General features: G+C 44.6%; 1 protein-coding gene and 1 pseudogene across 1 annotated transcript; both read right to left on the minus strand.

The window, feature by feature from the left end:
- Positions 1-748: 748 nt before the first annotated feature.
- On the minus strand, positions 749-9,930 carry LOC136487889 (wall-associated receptor kinase 5-like; annotated as a pseudogene).
- Positions 9,931-11,526: 1,596 nt separating this feature from the next.
- Positions 11,527-15,378, minus strand: LOC136487531 (probable fatty acyl-CoA reductase 4). Its single transcript, XM_066484652.1, has 9 exons — positions 15,185-15,378; positions 14,940-15,043; positions 13,573-13,772; positions 13,392-13,492; positions 13,060-13,252; positions 12,768-12,929; positions 12,523-12,604; positions 11,957-12,372; positions 11,527-11,842 (listed from the first exon to the last, which is right to left on the minus strand). The coding sequence occupies exons 1-9, from the start codon at positions 15,270-15,272 to the stop codon at positions 11,677-11,679; spliced, it is 1,512 nt and encodes a 503-aa protein (XP_066340749.1). The 5' UTR covers positions 15,273-15,378; the 3' UTR covers positions 11,527-11,676.
- Between the last annotated feature and the right edge of the window lie 500 nt (positions 15,379-15,878).

Raw genomic sequence — 15,878 nt, forward strand, 5'->3', positions numbered from 1 at the left:
TTAGTGTAATTACATTTAGCATTGGGCAAATTAACACCCTCCCCCCTTATATTTTAGCTCGCCTTCCACCCTGTATAGACATCCTCTATTACCAATTTCTCGCTAGCTAAAGATGGGCATTGAGGATGATTCTCTAGAGTGCGCACAAGATATAGAAAAAACTATTTAAGGATACAAAGATGAAGAAAACAACTTTTACTCAAATGACTCTCGAAATGATGATTCGGAGGATGAGTTTTAGAAAGACTCTTGAGATGCTCTAAGGTAATCAGAAAATCCACATCTACAAATTACCAACATCGCTACGATTACGAAAAAACTTCCCAAAAATAATCCCCTTATTTTATCTAAGTGACCCACCGTAGAAATTATACAAACTACTAATCCCTAAAGTTGTATCTTAATTGGCCATTACCTTTGCTATTCAAAGTAACCCACCTATGCGATTACGAAAAATAATATAAAGTAACTCATGAATTTGAATCTAAATTATCCGCCTCTACAGTTATTAAAATTAAAATAACATGAAAAGTTACCTGAGGCGTTGTAGAAAATATATGAAACTACTTATACATATTACATTATAAATAATTATCATGTTCTACCATTGTTAATATAGAAAAAAAGTTGACTTAAGGTATACTTGCATCATATGTGTGTCACCATTCACACCACATATTGAAGTTACATATGGGAAGCAGTATCATATATATCTCTTTCTATGTCAAACACACATGGACCTTTCAAATCAACCCGGAGTTGTAAACATATTAGTATCCACATTTGTAATCTCCTCAGACCATTGATCATCTGTCATGTCACTCGAAACATACTCCTTTGCTGCATAAATGCTTTCTAGTGTCATTTCCACTTGTTTCATTGTCGGCCGGTCCTTGCTTTCATGCTTCACACATATTACTGCCAATAGAGCAATGTCAACAACTTCTCCATCTCCCTCCCTGACAACTTGTGGATCCAGTATCCAAAATAAGCTGCCATTTGACACAAGAGTGACAAAATGATACACAAGGCCATGACCTTCTACGGATCTATATGAAACAGGCTTCTTTCTAGTAAGTAGCTCTATCAATAGCACACCAAAGTTGTAGACATCACTCTTCTCCGTAAGGTGCCCCGTGTTATGGTACATAGGATCCAAGTACCCAAACGTTCCTTGCACAGTAGTATTTAGCCCACTTTGATCGATAGGAATGTACCTTGAAGCTCCAAAGTCTGACAACTTCACAGTTAAATTGCCATCCAGAAGTATATTTGGAGACTTGACATCCCTATGGATTATTGACGTTGAAGTGAGTGAGTGAAGATATGCAAGAGCCCTGGCGGTTTCAACTGCAATCCTTAATCTATCTCTCCATGGTAGTGATGTTGAATTTGCAACATGAAGGTGGTTGTAAAGGGTGCCATTGGAAATGAACTCATAAACAAGTAGAGGAACTTCCGTCTCGAGACAACACTCCTGAAGCTTCACAATATTTCTATGATTTATCTGGGAAAGGATAGCAACCTCGTTTATGAACTCATCGATTTCTCTTTGTATCATTATTTTTGACTTTTTAATTGCCAGAACATGTAGACTTGATAAGATTCCCTTGTACACTGTTCCGTGCCCTCCATCACGAAGTCCACGAGCTTTGTCAAAGTTGTTAGTTGCTTTCTCTAGTTCTTCCAAAGTAATAACAATCATTCTTTCGGCTATGCCTGCCCTTTGAGGTAACAGTTGCTGCAGCAATTGCCCACGGTTTTGGTTAAAGAATCTTTGTCTCATCTTTTCCTTCCTTTGTGTCTCGATTTTACGGATTATTAATGTCATGATATGACAAGAAAGATAAGCATCGCAACACTTCCAACGCCTAGACCAATGATTAGCCCTGTGGGTGACACACAAATTGTCAATTTACTATTAGAGTAAATTCCAAAAACTTACAACCCGTGCTTGGGTCGTCTAAGGCACATAGGGATCTTTTGCAGAAACTGAGTATACGGATAAGCAGTGTTACTCTTTCAGTGGTAGGTGATATGCTCATTAACAATGATATAATGCATCTATGGTGACTTTGTTAATCTCAACATTCGTTGGCTTAGTCTTTTGAAGATGCTCATAGGGTACGGCATATGTATGTGTGTTCATAGAGAATGAGTGTACGTGCATTTACATGAACGTCCAGTGGGAGTTTTTGTAGTGCGTCCTGCTGAAAAGATGTCAGTGAGCTTTAGCATACTCCCTCTGTCCCTAAGAAAGAGTAATTTTCGCTTTCCAAAAAGTCAACAACTTTTAACTTTGATCAAATATATTTAACAAAATATTAATATTTACGGTACATAATTAGTATCATTAGGTAGATCGTTGAATATACTTTCATAATAAACTTGCTAGCAGATATAAATGTCGCATGCATTTTCTACAAAACTAGTCAAAGTTGAGAAAGTTTGATTCCTGTTTTTTTACCAATGAGATCGATCGATGGTGCTCGATCGACGCAAATTTATATATACAGTTCCACTTCCAGTTCAAGCCAGGTATGCATTAGTTGTCGTCTGACGCATGCATCATACGCACTGTCTGTTAGTTCCGAGCTCCAAGTGACGGCAGGAGATGAGACGTCCCTTGTAACCCCCGAGGACCCAACATCCCTTTCCAAAATCCAAACTTGCTGACGAGTAGCACGAGCGCCTCAGATCTGCTCAAACCTAGCTTATTACCGGCCGCTATCATCAGGTAATAAACCCATTGCGGCATTGCCATGCATTGGTATTGCTGTGTCTGTAATGGCTGGGTATGTTCAGGGGAAAACGAAGAGATGAGATCATTTTACATTTGAGTACACGACACATCAGAGCTAGAGAACTACAACGCCACGCCTCAGCTATGTCATGCACCAAGCCACCACCAACTCATCCAATACAAGGTCGTCCAAACGTTGAACATGAACCACAGACAATGTTAAGGAGGTGGGGGTCCGTTTGGATTCCTTCATTTCGGAGGAATTGAAATCTACTTAATGAATTAGGCTATTTGACTTAGAAGTTGATATTACACAACTTTCCTAAGATGACAATTGACAAATAAGCATATCTCAAATTCATAGGGTGAAAAATAGAAATTGATTCTATAGATCACCATGCTATATTTCTACTCTGCAACTTATAGCATGCTTTTCAACTCGTTTTTCTATAGTAGAAATGCAACAAACAAGTATCTCCCTTGTATGGCTATCAGCCTATCAATAATATACAAATATATTCCATATAAAATCATATTAGCTTAATTAATGTATGCCTAAATTATAATTATTAGAATGAATTTAATTCCAAGGATCTAAACGGACGTGGAAATATGCACACACACTAGTAGATCGGCTAATTGGTGTCCATGCATGCATGAGGACAGGGCAATAGTTGGCTGTTAGCTAAGCAAGGGCTTGCAGGATCTATCAGTGCACCAAAATCCACCAAATCCAACATCTTTTCTGGCTTTGTTCCAAAGGTTTTTGTGTGCCAGCTATAAATAACGATCGAGGATGCCAGGACTGGGTCCACGAAATTTCATGCATGGGAGACGAGGATTAATTAAGGAGCGAGGCCAGTTAATAACACAATCCTATGCAATCTGTACTGATCGACAGAATCTTGGCTGGAACTTAAAGTTCATCGCCGAACCTCGTCCGTCTCTACTGCATCCCTGCAGCCACGCACACCAACACCCACAATATATAGCGCCTGCATCGACTAGGGTATGTATGCTCTTTATAATATGGTGAAAACAGCTGGGTGTTCATGTCTTTACGCTATTGGATCCTCTCGTCTTGTAATGAATTGGATTATGTGCAGTGGTGGAGCACGGAATAGAGCAAGAAGGGTGCTAATAAGTAGCCAAATTATTAAAGGCTAGATTTAAATCAGCAAGCAAAGCTTCTGAATCGTTCCTTATAGGTACAATCTCTATTATATTTTTACCTAAAAAGGCCATAACATCATCGTTTACTTGGTGATACCAAATCTCAACCTCAACTATGTTAGAGTGAAGTTGAAGGGCGTCGTCTCCCTCCAGGTGACTCGGGATGCGACACCCCGCGCATCAGATCCCTGGCTGCCACCGCTGCTCGCCCGCGAGTGGTGACAGCGGCCCACAATCAAGGGCTCAAAAAGGTTGCTCCCACAAGTACCTTCCCTCATCCTCACCTCCTCTTGTTTTCCCCAACATGCTGCTCTGCTCACTGGCTCCATTGGTGGTTGAAGAGCTAGAGAGAGGTCAGATCCACGACCTCCCAACCTGGATCTGGTGCCTCTCCACCTGGATCTGCTGGTCCTCACCTCCATAGCGGCCATGGCACCACGTCCTCGACCATGCTCTCATAGCGGCCATGGCATCGTTGTGACCTTCCAGTAGGGACATTGGAGGCCCTTCAAGTGGCAACCCTCCATTCTTCGTGTGGAGCAGCGTCGTATCAATATCCATCTGACGAGGAGACCCCCCACTAGTTTGGAGAAGCCTTGAGTGTACATAGTGTCATTGTGACTAGAAGAGTTGAGTAGCAGTAGTGAGACTTTGTGGCTCATGCAGCTGTGATTTTCATTTGGCAACTGATACCATAGGATACAACATCACATCTCTGGGAGTTTGCCCTCTTTATCCATAGCTCTTTACTTACATAGTTTATTGCTTCCATGTGTGTTTTACTTGTGTGATCTTTACCTTTCTAGATTAGCTATAGGTTAGTTGAGAGGATTGGCTCTAGGCTGCAAAACTCTTCTCGGTTGAGGGTAAGTTAGAGTAGACTTAAAAAAACCTTAAGTGTACATCTTGCTAGAGTTGTTTATGTTTTTTCTAGTGGTAATTTAAATTGATCCCTAGGTTTTGAGTTTGGAATTACACACCCAATTCACCCCCTCTTGGGTGTTCATGGGGCCTTTCATATCTACTTAACCGCCATCCAAATAGCTAGTTTAACAAACTAGAGCTAATCCTAGTCACTATTCTATAAACTACTTTGGGAAGTAAAACGCACAAAGCATGCGGTATGTAAAGAGTGAGAGGAAAGCAAAACTTTCAAAGATGAGGCAATAAAGTTGATTTAGAATTTTTGGAGAAAACATGACACATTGCAGAATCACACAAACAATAAACTTTAATGCTCATAGCATTTGTTCAGATCATATGATAGTATATGTACATAATGATACGATTCTAGAGGGCAAATGTACATTGTAGTGAATAGTACAAGTCCATATTACTAGAAAGAAAAGTGTAAATATAAATATCTAGAATATTATTGAACTTCATTGCTTCTTCATCCATTCTTGTATGCATCCATACAAGAATTCAACCATTGATCATGTCAACCATCATATAGAGAAAACAAGTTATAACATTACCTATGTGGTTCCATATCATCATTCACATCAATTATTCTTTCTCCAAGTTCTAGTAACCCATCTTGGTTTGCAGTGTCCTCATTTCTCCTGACAATAGACATGCCATTCAGCCGAATATAATCGTCTTCAGATTCATCGGTCATGTCACTAGAATCGTACTCCTTTGCTGCATGAATGCTTTCCAAAGTCATTTCCACTTGCCTCATTGTCGGCCGGTCATTTCTTTCGAACTTCACACACATTGCTGCTAATAGAGATATATCGATAACTTCCCCAGCTCCCTCCCTAAGAACTTGTGGATCCAATATGTGAACTAAGTTATGTTCTGATAACAGAGTTGAAAAATGATTCACAAGACCATGACCCTCTGGGGATCTATAAGAAACTGGCTTCTTTCTCGTTAGCAACTCAATAAGAATCACCCCAAAACTGTAGACATCACTCTTCTCAGTAAGGTGCCCTGTGCTATGGTACGTAGGGTCCAAGTACCCAACCCTGTTTTATCAATCGAAACATACCTTGAAGCTCCAAAATCTGACAGTTTCACTATCAAATTATCATTTAGATGTATGTTAGGAGATTTGACATCCCTATGGATTATTGGCATCGAAATGAGTGAGTGAAGATATGAGAGAGCCCTGGCAATTTCAACCGCAATCCGCACTCTATCTTTTCATTGTAGTGACACTAAAGCTTCGACATGAAGATGATCATAAATGGTGCCATTGGAAATGAACTCATAAACAAGTAGAGGAACTTCTGTCTCAAGACAACACCCATGAAGTTTGACAATATTTCTATGATTTATCTTAGAAAGTATAACAACCTCATTTATGAAGTCATCAATTTCTCTTTGTATCACTATCTTTGCCTTCTGAATTGCCACAACATGAAGACTTGATAAAATTCCCTTGTAGACCGTTCCATGCCCTCCACCACCTAGCTCATGAGTTTTGTCAAAGTTGTTGGTTGCTTTCTCTAGCTCTTCTAAAGTAAGGATCATTCTCTCACTTATGTCTGCCCTTTGAAATACCAAATGTTGTAGCAATTGAGACCATGATTCTGCTTGAAAAACTTTCGTCTCATCCTTTTCTTTCATGTCACTACTACACAATTTGTTTTAGGTGGCGGTGGGCTTTTTTGATTGGAGGCGGGCACCCTTTTTGCCCGCCTCCATTATCCCCAGCCAGGCCGGCCTCCCGAGCGGCCACCTCGGTTAATGTTTAATGGAGGCGGTCGCCTTAAAGGGACCGCCTCGGTTAATCACCCATTAACCGAGGCGGCCGTTAATCAATTTACGGAGGCGGTCGATTTAAAATAACCGCCTCTGTTAATAGCATATTTTTGGAGGCGGTCGTCTTAAGACCACCACCTCCGTTAATCAATTTACGGAGGTGGTCGTTTTAAAACAACCGCCTCCAAAAATGGCCTATTTTTGGAGGCGGTCATCTTAACGCGACCGCCTCCGTAAATTGATTTTTGAAGGCGGGCACACTAAAAGGCCCGCCTCCAAAAATACTGGCCCAGTCCTGAGCCCAGGCAAAGCCCAAGAGGCCCAATTCCGAGGATGCGTATATATAGAAGCCACTTAGGGTTTCACCCTCAGCTCACTCCCTTCCTCAGCCGCACACCGTCCTCCCCTCGCTCCTCTCCGCGCACATAAGCGCTCCTCACTCCTCAGCGGCGCTCTCCTCCCTCACTCCCTCCGGCGGTCTCCTCCCTCCCTCCTGTGCCGTCCTCCCTCACCACCACGGCGCACGGGTCCCTCTCCTTCTCCTCTAGGCGCATAGCTCCCTCTCCTCCTCCTTCCTCCATGGTGGCAGGCCACGCGCTCCTGGCCAGCGGCGACGTTTGCGGTGGGGTGGAGGCGGTGGAGGCCAGGCGGCGGAAGCGGATCTAGGCGCTGGTCGGCCGGATCCAGGCGCCGGTTGGCCGGATCCGGTCGAGATCGTCCTGCTGTGCCTCCCTCTCATCATCCACGGCGCGGATCCAGCCCCCAAATGTGGAGGCAGCGCAGATCCACGTCGGGCCCGAGCGGCGCGGACGCTGGAGGCCTCAGCGCGGACGGAGGCGGCCCTGGCGGCATGGACACGGGCGGCACCGGCGGTGCGGACGCGGGAGGCCCCGGTCGGTGGAGCAGCGGCGGCGGCTGGCGGCGCAAGGAGGAGGTATGCCCCTCGTCCTCTCTCCTCTCTCAGATCCAGGGCGGATCCGTCCCTCACCCTCCCTCCCTTGCAGATTAGCTCGGCGGTGGCGACACATGCGGATCGAGATCTAGTGACGGCGGGCTCCGGTCAGCCCGTGACGACGAGGAGGCGCGCCCAGATCCGGCGGACGCGACACCAGCGGGCTCGATTGGGCCCGGCGATGGGCTCGATTGGGCTCGCTAGGGTTTTTTTTTTATTTTTTTAAAACCATTAACAGAGGCGGGGGCCTTAATCTATTAACCGAGGCGGGCATGATAACCGCCTCCGTTATTCCACCATTAACGGTGACCTTCAATTGGAGGCGGTTGCCCTTGCCCGCCTCTAAAAATCAAAAGTGACCGCCTCCGTTAAGATTTCTGTACTAGTGTGTTTTGATTCTATGGATAACATATGTGGTGCTAAGAACTATAAAGAGAAGCATTGCTCCACTTCCAATTCCTAGACCAATGATTAGCCCTGAGAGTGACACACAAAATTGTCGAGTATAGTTAGAGCACATACAATCCCTTATTAGAGGATGCAGTTGGAAATATTTCTTACTAGTAGGAAACTATTCTATGTCACCATGTTATCTTTATTCATCTATAGTTTGGTCGATCTTTTAGTTTTCTATGGTTATTAGTAGGAAACTATTCTAAGTATATTCACAAAGAGGAGCTAGCAGCATATAATTGCACATGCACTATGTTAGTTTTCTATATTAATAATGACAAAAGCGAGTAATTTATAATTAAGCATGTGTATACAATAATATGAGACACCTTTTTTCTTTAATGACAGATGTAGATTACAGACACACATATATATACACAAAAACGTAAATATATGATTTTTAATATTTCAGAACTAAAGGAGCTAGTATGCTGCAAAATGACAGAGCATTTTTATAGGAGCGAGTAGTAGTTTGGATTGAAACTACCATTCATTACATATATAAATGACTCTTCCAGCAGGAACAATCATCGGGTCAGTTTGCTGGTCTGGATTCATCCAGCCAGCCGGCTGATCCTCCTCACAGTTCACTATTCACCAAACCAGCCGAACAGTGTTTTTCTCTCACAACAAACCAGCCGGAACAATGTTTTTCAGCCAAGTTTCAGACCAGCGAACGGGGCCAATCGGGTATATGGATCGCCGATGGTCCCCTCGTGGCATTGGCATGAGTAGTTGCCAGGTAAATTTATACAATTGCCGAAGCATTTACCCGGAAGCATTGCACTCATTTACCCGGATTGTATTTGTTTGTCTGCCTTCCAGATTCAGAATTACGATCATGATGAGACAGCCTCGATTCCAGGTGGACTAGGAACTTAACTTTCTTGTTTGATTCGAATAGGTACAGTTTAGTGGGCATGCAACTCACTTTGTACTCTGCAGGTATTTTCTGGTGCATGCCAACTTCCAAGCAGACTAAAACTGAATGAATGTATTCAGAGGAAATGGATTGCTCAGGTGTTTCAATCTCTCTCTCTCTCTCTCTCTCTCTCTCTCTCTGCATCACATAGCTAAAACTGAACGCATTCAGAGGAAACAGATTGCTCAGTTGAGGTGTTTCAATCTCTTTGCATCACCACATCTCTGAGATGGATTGGCACTAGAACCCAATCCACAAGAAGTCAACAATGGAGATTGGTACTACTACGATTGACAAGAACTATAAATGGCGTTGGACCTGGACGGCTATGCTAACAAGGTGTATGATACGGGGGTACTTGAGGGAAGCAAGCATACGGACCTGGACCTTCAAATCGAGATGGAAGATGCCGAGAAGGGTGTACGAATGCCCTTCACCACCGGCACGAGCGCCGGCCCCGGTCAACCGCGACACCTCGCGGCAAGAGCCGATGGATGGAAGGCGCTCGCCCTGACATCGGTAGGCCCTTGCCTACCTGGAGAGCGAGCAGCTAAGGGACGTGCTGGCGGAGGATGACGCGAAGAAGGCCACGGCGCGACACGGACCCACGAGGAAAAAAAAGCAGGAGACGACGATGTGGGTGATCAAGTTTCTTGACTGTTGTGTAGAGCTGAGCGAGCGATGGAGACGACGACGACAGATACAGACAGAGAGACTGAGAGAGAGATACTCACACATCCTCTTGAACTTCTCCTTGAGGTCGGTCATGTGCTCGCTCTTGGTGATCCGGAAGTAGTAGTCCGGGTAGTCCGCCTGGTACACGCAGTTGGCGGGCGTCGCCGTCCCGATCGCCAGCACGGTGGCCGGACCAGTCGCGCGCTGGGCCTTCCTCACCTCCTCCACGGTCACAGTCGCCGGATGCCGAGACTCTGGCATTTCACCCATCATCAGAAACGGGTTTTGCAGTTTTACCATCCCTCAAAGTGATTTCGCTATTTTGCCATTATGAAATGGACGTAACCCGCTGAAATACATTTGGGGTAGTTTTAAATCGTGGAAAAAAAGAAGACGCCTCCTTCCATTCTTACACCTGGCTGCTGTTACTTTCATCAGAACGGATCGAACACAAAACGGATCGGCCCTCTCCTTCATCCCAGCGCTAGCCTTCCCCACGCCGCTCCCTCCCCGTGCCGGCGCCAGCGCTGGCCTTCCCCATGCCGCCCCCTCCTCTGCCGGCACCGCCCTACCACCACGCCGCACCAGGTGCCTCATCCCTCCTCCGCCCGACCATCCAGGTGCCGCCTCCCGCCTCCTCCCGGCCATCCAAGCGCTGCCACCTCCCCAGGCCATCCAAGCACCGCCTCCGCCCCAGGCCAGCCTCAGCTCCACCCTAGGCCATGGGCCAGGCCTGCGCCTAGATTGCCGCGCCAGGCCGGCGCGTCCCCAGCCGACGCGTCCCCTAAGCTGCCGCCGCCCCCATGGATTGCAGTTGGAGTGATCTTGGAGTGATCTAATTCCTCAGTATGCACTCTCTCTCTTGTATTTGTAGTCCACGAACGTAGTTCGAAACGCTGATAGAGTTGTTCGAATAGAAATTTAACTATATTTCTTGCATTGGCTTTATCTAGGCTCGATGTGGAGCCTGAGCTTAGATTAGATTCTGTAGCAGACACTTGTGATGTTGGTCACAATGTAAAGGCTGTAGACCATGGATGTGGTGATGTTAGTGGCAATGCATTGGCTATAGAATATTATGGAGGTGTTGAATGGGACAACCTGCAGATTGCTGACTCAAATGATGAAGAGGGTGAGGGCAGGCAAGAAATAATCGATGAGGATCAATTATTTTGTCTGTTGGGTTTGAGAACCGAAGATGATGAACATCAATCTCAAGAGCAATAGGCTTCTACGGAGATGGACAACGGCGTGCCCGTGCCCGTGCAAAGCCTAGAGCAACCCAAAGACATCACTTGGATGAGGACCACCTAGCCATCAATGACTTATAGATTCACATGAGCACTCTCTTTGCAATGCACCTTGGTAGATTAGCTCTAAAAGTTCCTAGGAACACCCTAGGACGAGCTCAACATGAAGCACTAACTTGGCGGTGATGGGCTCGATGGCCTGTGGATTGACTCCGCGGGCTTGTCCACAATTTTTTTTGTTTTTTAATTTATTTTCGAAGACAAGCACCCATCTCCGAAAATATCTATTAATGTAGTTGTTGTTCTCAAGGCGGACTCCTTCCCGGCTTCCAAAAATTGGATTCGGCCGCCTCCAAAAATCTATTCATTAGTAGTGCGACTCACCAACCAAGAGAAAAGATTGAAAGGTACCTTGATTTGGCATCACCAAAAGTTGCACAATAGTGGGATAGGAGTGAGGAGAAAGGAAGAGGGACAACAATAGCTTTAATATGTAATTTATTGATGATAGCTAAATAGAATTTCTGTCAATGAATACAGTTGCTAGCCAGGGGGGGAGAGAGAGAGGCCAATACACAATCAAACAAATATTTTTTCTTAAAATATTTCCATTTAAAAACATCCAAATGTTACGATGAAAAAGATAATAGGGAAAGAATCTGCAAAATGCAGCTCTCTAGACTCTGGCTTAGTAACATTTTCAGCACAACACCCGCACACTGACATACGCAGTACTTGTGTATTAAAACACACGAGATACATGTGGCTCTCTCTCTCTCTCTCTCTCTACACAGTACTAATCACACAGGTACTTGATAACACCGGGGATGTGAACCCTGTAGAAGTAGTCGTCCCAGTCTATGCACTTGGGATCGAAACCAAAGCCGTCATATTTCCTGTCTTGCCCGTTGTTGTTTGCCATCATCGCCGCCCTCAGCCTCGCCGTGTTGGAGTCATCGAAGCTTCATTTCGACCAAACCCAAAGACCGGTACGTCGTCAGCGGCCATGCATGCATCCCAAAATGCAGAAAATGTAAAGAAGGAGAAGGCTTTGATCGGCTGGTTCAATTCCTTACCATCCTTTGAACAAGGAGTATGGCGCATACAGCTCTGCAATATGCATGACGTATCTGTACTTGCGGCTGAGCTCGTCGTGGCGCCGGGAGAAAGCGCCACACACGGCAATGTTCAGCAGGCGAAGGACCTCGAGGGGAAGCCTGAAGTTGACGGCCATGTAGGCGCGGAACCTGGGGAGGGTGCGAAAGAAGCGCATCCTGCTAGGCGGCTGCACGGGCTCGCCGCTGTTCTTCTTCCCGCCGGAGCGCGGCGGGTTGTGGAGGAAGTAGCGCTGGAGCGACTCCGCGAGGACGGCGTAGGGCGCCGGCTGCCGCGTCGACGACGTCAGGTGGTAGATGCTCAGCTGCTGCGCCTGCTCCTCCGAGTGTGCCGCCATGGCCACCATCATGCCGTTCACCACCATGTCCCCCGGAATCTGTGTCAGAGAAACGTACGAGCAACAGCGCGTCCCCTGCCGGTTAGTATCGTAGCAAAACCCTGTAATTAATGGACGGCTCAATCATTTTGGAGTATCGTAGCAAAAACCCTTCTCTAAATTTGATCCGTGTTTAATTTCGAAACTCACCACGTCCATTATCAAGTCGAGATCAACTAAGAAGATTGACAAAGCCTGCTTGGCGTAACCGACGATGAACGAGTCAATTGTCCTGCAGAAGGCGAACATTTTCATTGTGCAATTGTGCATCATACTGCATATATGCTGCCATGAGGCATGCATGCATGAGCCAATGAAGAAATCAACAAAATTAATGGAGAATTATTGGATGTCTGCAACTGGTGAACTTGCTGTCTTTTTGGTCACGTACGTACCTGATCCCTTCCATCCATCCAGGCAACGGCTCGTTCAGGATGCTGGTTATGATGCTAGGCCGGATGATGACGACCGGGAGATCTCCTCGAAGGTGCCCCAGCAGCATCTCCCCCATCGCTTTGGTGAACACATAGGTGTTTGGCCACCCGAACTCCCTTGCCCTTCATCATTGACAGAGACATGTCATGTGCTTGTGATTATTTGGACAGTATTAGTAGGTAGCAGCAAATTAAGATGCATAAACAGGACAAATGTACTTTTCTAGCAATGAGTTCTCTAGTTCTCACTCACCTCTTGAGGCCAAGCTCCTTCATGGTTCTTCTCTCAGCCTTTTCTGAACAAGGGTTGGCTTTCAGTTCTCTCCTGGTCTCTTTTATCAGATTTAGTTCGGATTCGATGTCCAGGTGTGTCCCTTCCCTTAGAGTTTCACCCAAATGGAATGGCTTCTCTAGCACTATCCCTTCTTGTTCACCGGCTACATAAGCTGCTCAACGAATAATGTCGTTATATGGATTCAGATTGCTAATAATTCTTTTAGTGATACTTATATTATACCCCTTAATTGAAGAAAATGGATGGTCCAGATTTGGCCACACATGGAACACAGGACTGTTGCTTCCTACCTGTTGAAACATGTAGCAGCATCTTGAGGTTACTGCACCTCTTTGCAAACTCACATATGTGCTTGGCTCCCATGACATTTGTGTCGAAAGCTACATCATACCTGGAGTTTGCCAAATAATTAACCAAATGCTTCCACAATATGCCATCTGAAATAATCTGTTGACAGAAATAAGCTCTGACCTTTCGTAGAAATTTGTAGTCGCAGCTCCATTGACAATGATGTCTATTTCTTTGCATAGTTCTCTCAGTTTGGCAGGGCCTAGGCCCAAGTTCTCATACATGACGTCTCCTGGCAAAGGGCATACTTTTTCTTGGATGAAACTTTCAAACCCATTGCCATGCTTTTCTTTCAAAATTTGAAAGATCTCCCTTCCTGTCACCTAGCGATAACGAAACAGAGTTTGCATATTCCGTTAAAAAAACAGAGTTTGCATTGAAAGATTACCATAAGACCGAAATTATTTAGTGAAACGCAACAGTTAATAGGTATATAGTACTTTAAGTCTTGCTTCAAACATTCAAATTTTGTCAGAAGAAAACATATTTCAGATTGAATGCAGCTAGCAAATCCATCAGGAGACATTCTGACTCATCAAACCTGCAGAGTTGGGGCCGTGCAAGATTATTTTCAGATTTCTCTCCACTTATTCAGAACTCGGTCCCCCTCAGCTATTGTAAGGGATCACTTTGTCTCTTACTTCCATATCTGTGCTATGCCTATTCATTTATCAAAAGCTTTTGCCGCAACTGCCACCTCTTGGGACCACTCACTGTCTTCTTCTACTAAAGGGATCTTTTCTGCTTTCGTTGCATATTTGCACAAGTAGAGAACATACTGAAGTATATTGTTCTTGTCATTATGTAATTGATGATCGTTACTGCACAGTATAGCCACACAGTTACGTATTTCTGCTTGACAACAGGTCATCTTATATTGAAGTCGGATTGGAGGGCATATTTTGCTGAATGGGTGATAGGCAGGGTAATGGATGGCTAGACATAGCTACAAAACAAATCGTTTAATTGCTCTTCAGATAAAAGAACAAATGTGTGTAATGTACTCTTGTTTCCTTTATTAATATTGGGTGAGCAAGATTTGGGTGGCGCATGCATCTTGCATGAGATGCTCATTGCTAGATATGCACGAGCACAGTAGTAAAGATAGAGAGGACATCAAATTTGCATACTTAAAAGATTCATACACAATTTTCCTCTGTTGTCGGAGCAAGTTTTTTCCATGATAGTGGTCTGTTGTTGGTTGTCTTTTTTTTTTTGCTTGGGGTATGTAACTTTTCTGTATAATTTTTATTTCTCCTACTAATATATTTCAGCAAAGCTCTTGACGACACTTCGGAAAAAATGATTGTTCTGTTCTTTTATGTAGAAATGGTTTGTGGGAGCCTCCGGCACTCGGTCTGCCTTTTTTTTATGTAGAAATGGTTTCCAGAAACATATGTGCATGTGATGGAAAAAGTTCAGAGTGGGCCATTGGATACAACTTCAGAAACTAAGATGGAAGAAAGAATAGAGAAATATTTTGTGTTCACCTTATTCTCAAGCCTCTGCTTTGCAGACTCGACATCGGCGGCTCGAATAAGGAGGAAGAGCTTCTTGACATCCGGCTGAACCCTCAGTATCTTCTCCACAAGAACTACGAAGAGACCAAAAGGCAGCAAGCAAGCATCCCCACTGAGATGATCAGCCATGCATGCATTGTGCAGACACACTGCGTGCACACACTGAAATTAAGGAGTACTAGCTGGACGAGTTCATGCATGAAGAGGTACCGTACCTTTCCCCAGGAAGCCCGTTGAACCAGTGATCAGGATGCTCTTGCCTCTGAAGTAGCGTACAACATCTGAATCCAGTTCACCTATCATCTTCGAATGTGCAGGCAGTGTGGTCCGTGTCGGTCTATCTGTGAGTTTCTCTGATGATATGTACTATGCCTTGCAGGGTTAAAGGCTACTTGCTGGATGTTAGATAGTGGAGTAGTACCGGTAGCTTTGAGATCCTACAGAGAAACAGACCATGTATTTATAGGCGGGAAGAGACGTGTTTCAGTGGTGGGCACCAGAAGCCAGGATGGTTGCTGTAGTAAATAAATGGAGGAGCTAATTAGTTATGGACAAAGCAAATTTAGTTGAGAAAAGTGCCAAGACACATGGAAAGGTGGGACTATGTCCGTAGCTGGTAGATCAACTTTGATTAATTCCAGCTTAAACAATGCTCCCATATACCATATGTCCATTTACCTTCTACCTAAAACCATCGTTTCCAGATTGGACAAAATTAGAAGAAGTTTCTTCTGGTAGGGAGAGGGTACTAGGAAGAAATATTATCTGATCAAATGGACAAAAATTTGTAAACATAAGAAAAAAGGTGGGCTTGGTATTAAGGATATTAGGAAAATGAACATTAGCTTGCAATGCAAGTGGTGGTGGAAGCTAGATAATGAGGATGGGCTTTGGCAACAAATCATTCAC

This window comes from Miscanthus floridulus, chromosome 10, assembly GCF_019320115.1.
Source record: "Miscanthus floridulus cultivar M001 chromosome 10, ASM1932011v1, whole genome shotgun sequence".
Taxonomy (NCBI): domain Eukaryota; kingdom Viridiplantae; phylum Streptophyta; class Magnoliopsida; order Poales; family Poaceae; genus Miscanthus; species Miscanthus floridulus.

Coding starts and splice junctions, on each gene's coding strand:
- LOC136487531 (XM_066484652.1), bottom strand. CDS start 15,272: ATGATAGGTGAACTGGATTCAGATGTTGTACGCTACTTCAGAGGCAAG. Junction 13,493..13,572: donor ACTACAAATTTCTACGAAAG/GTCAGAGCTTAT, acceptor GGCAAACTCCAG/GTATGATGTAGCTTTCGACA. Junction 12,605..12,767: donor GGATGGATGGAAGGGATCAG/GTACGTACGTGA, acceptor CGCCTTCTGCAG/GACAATTGACTCGTTCATCG.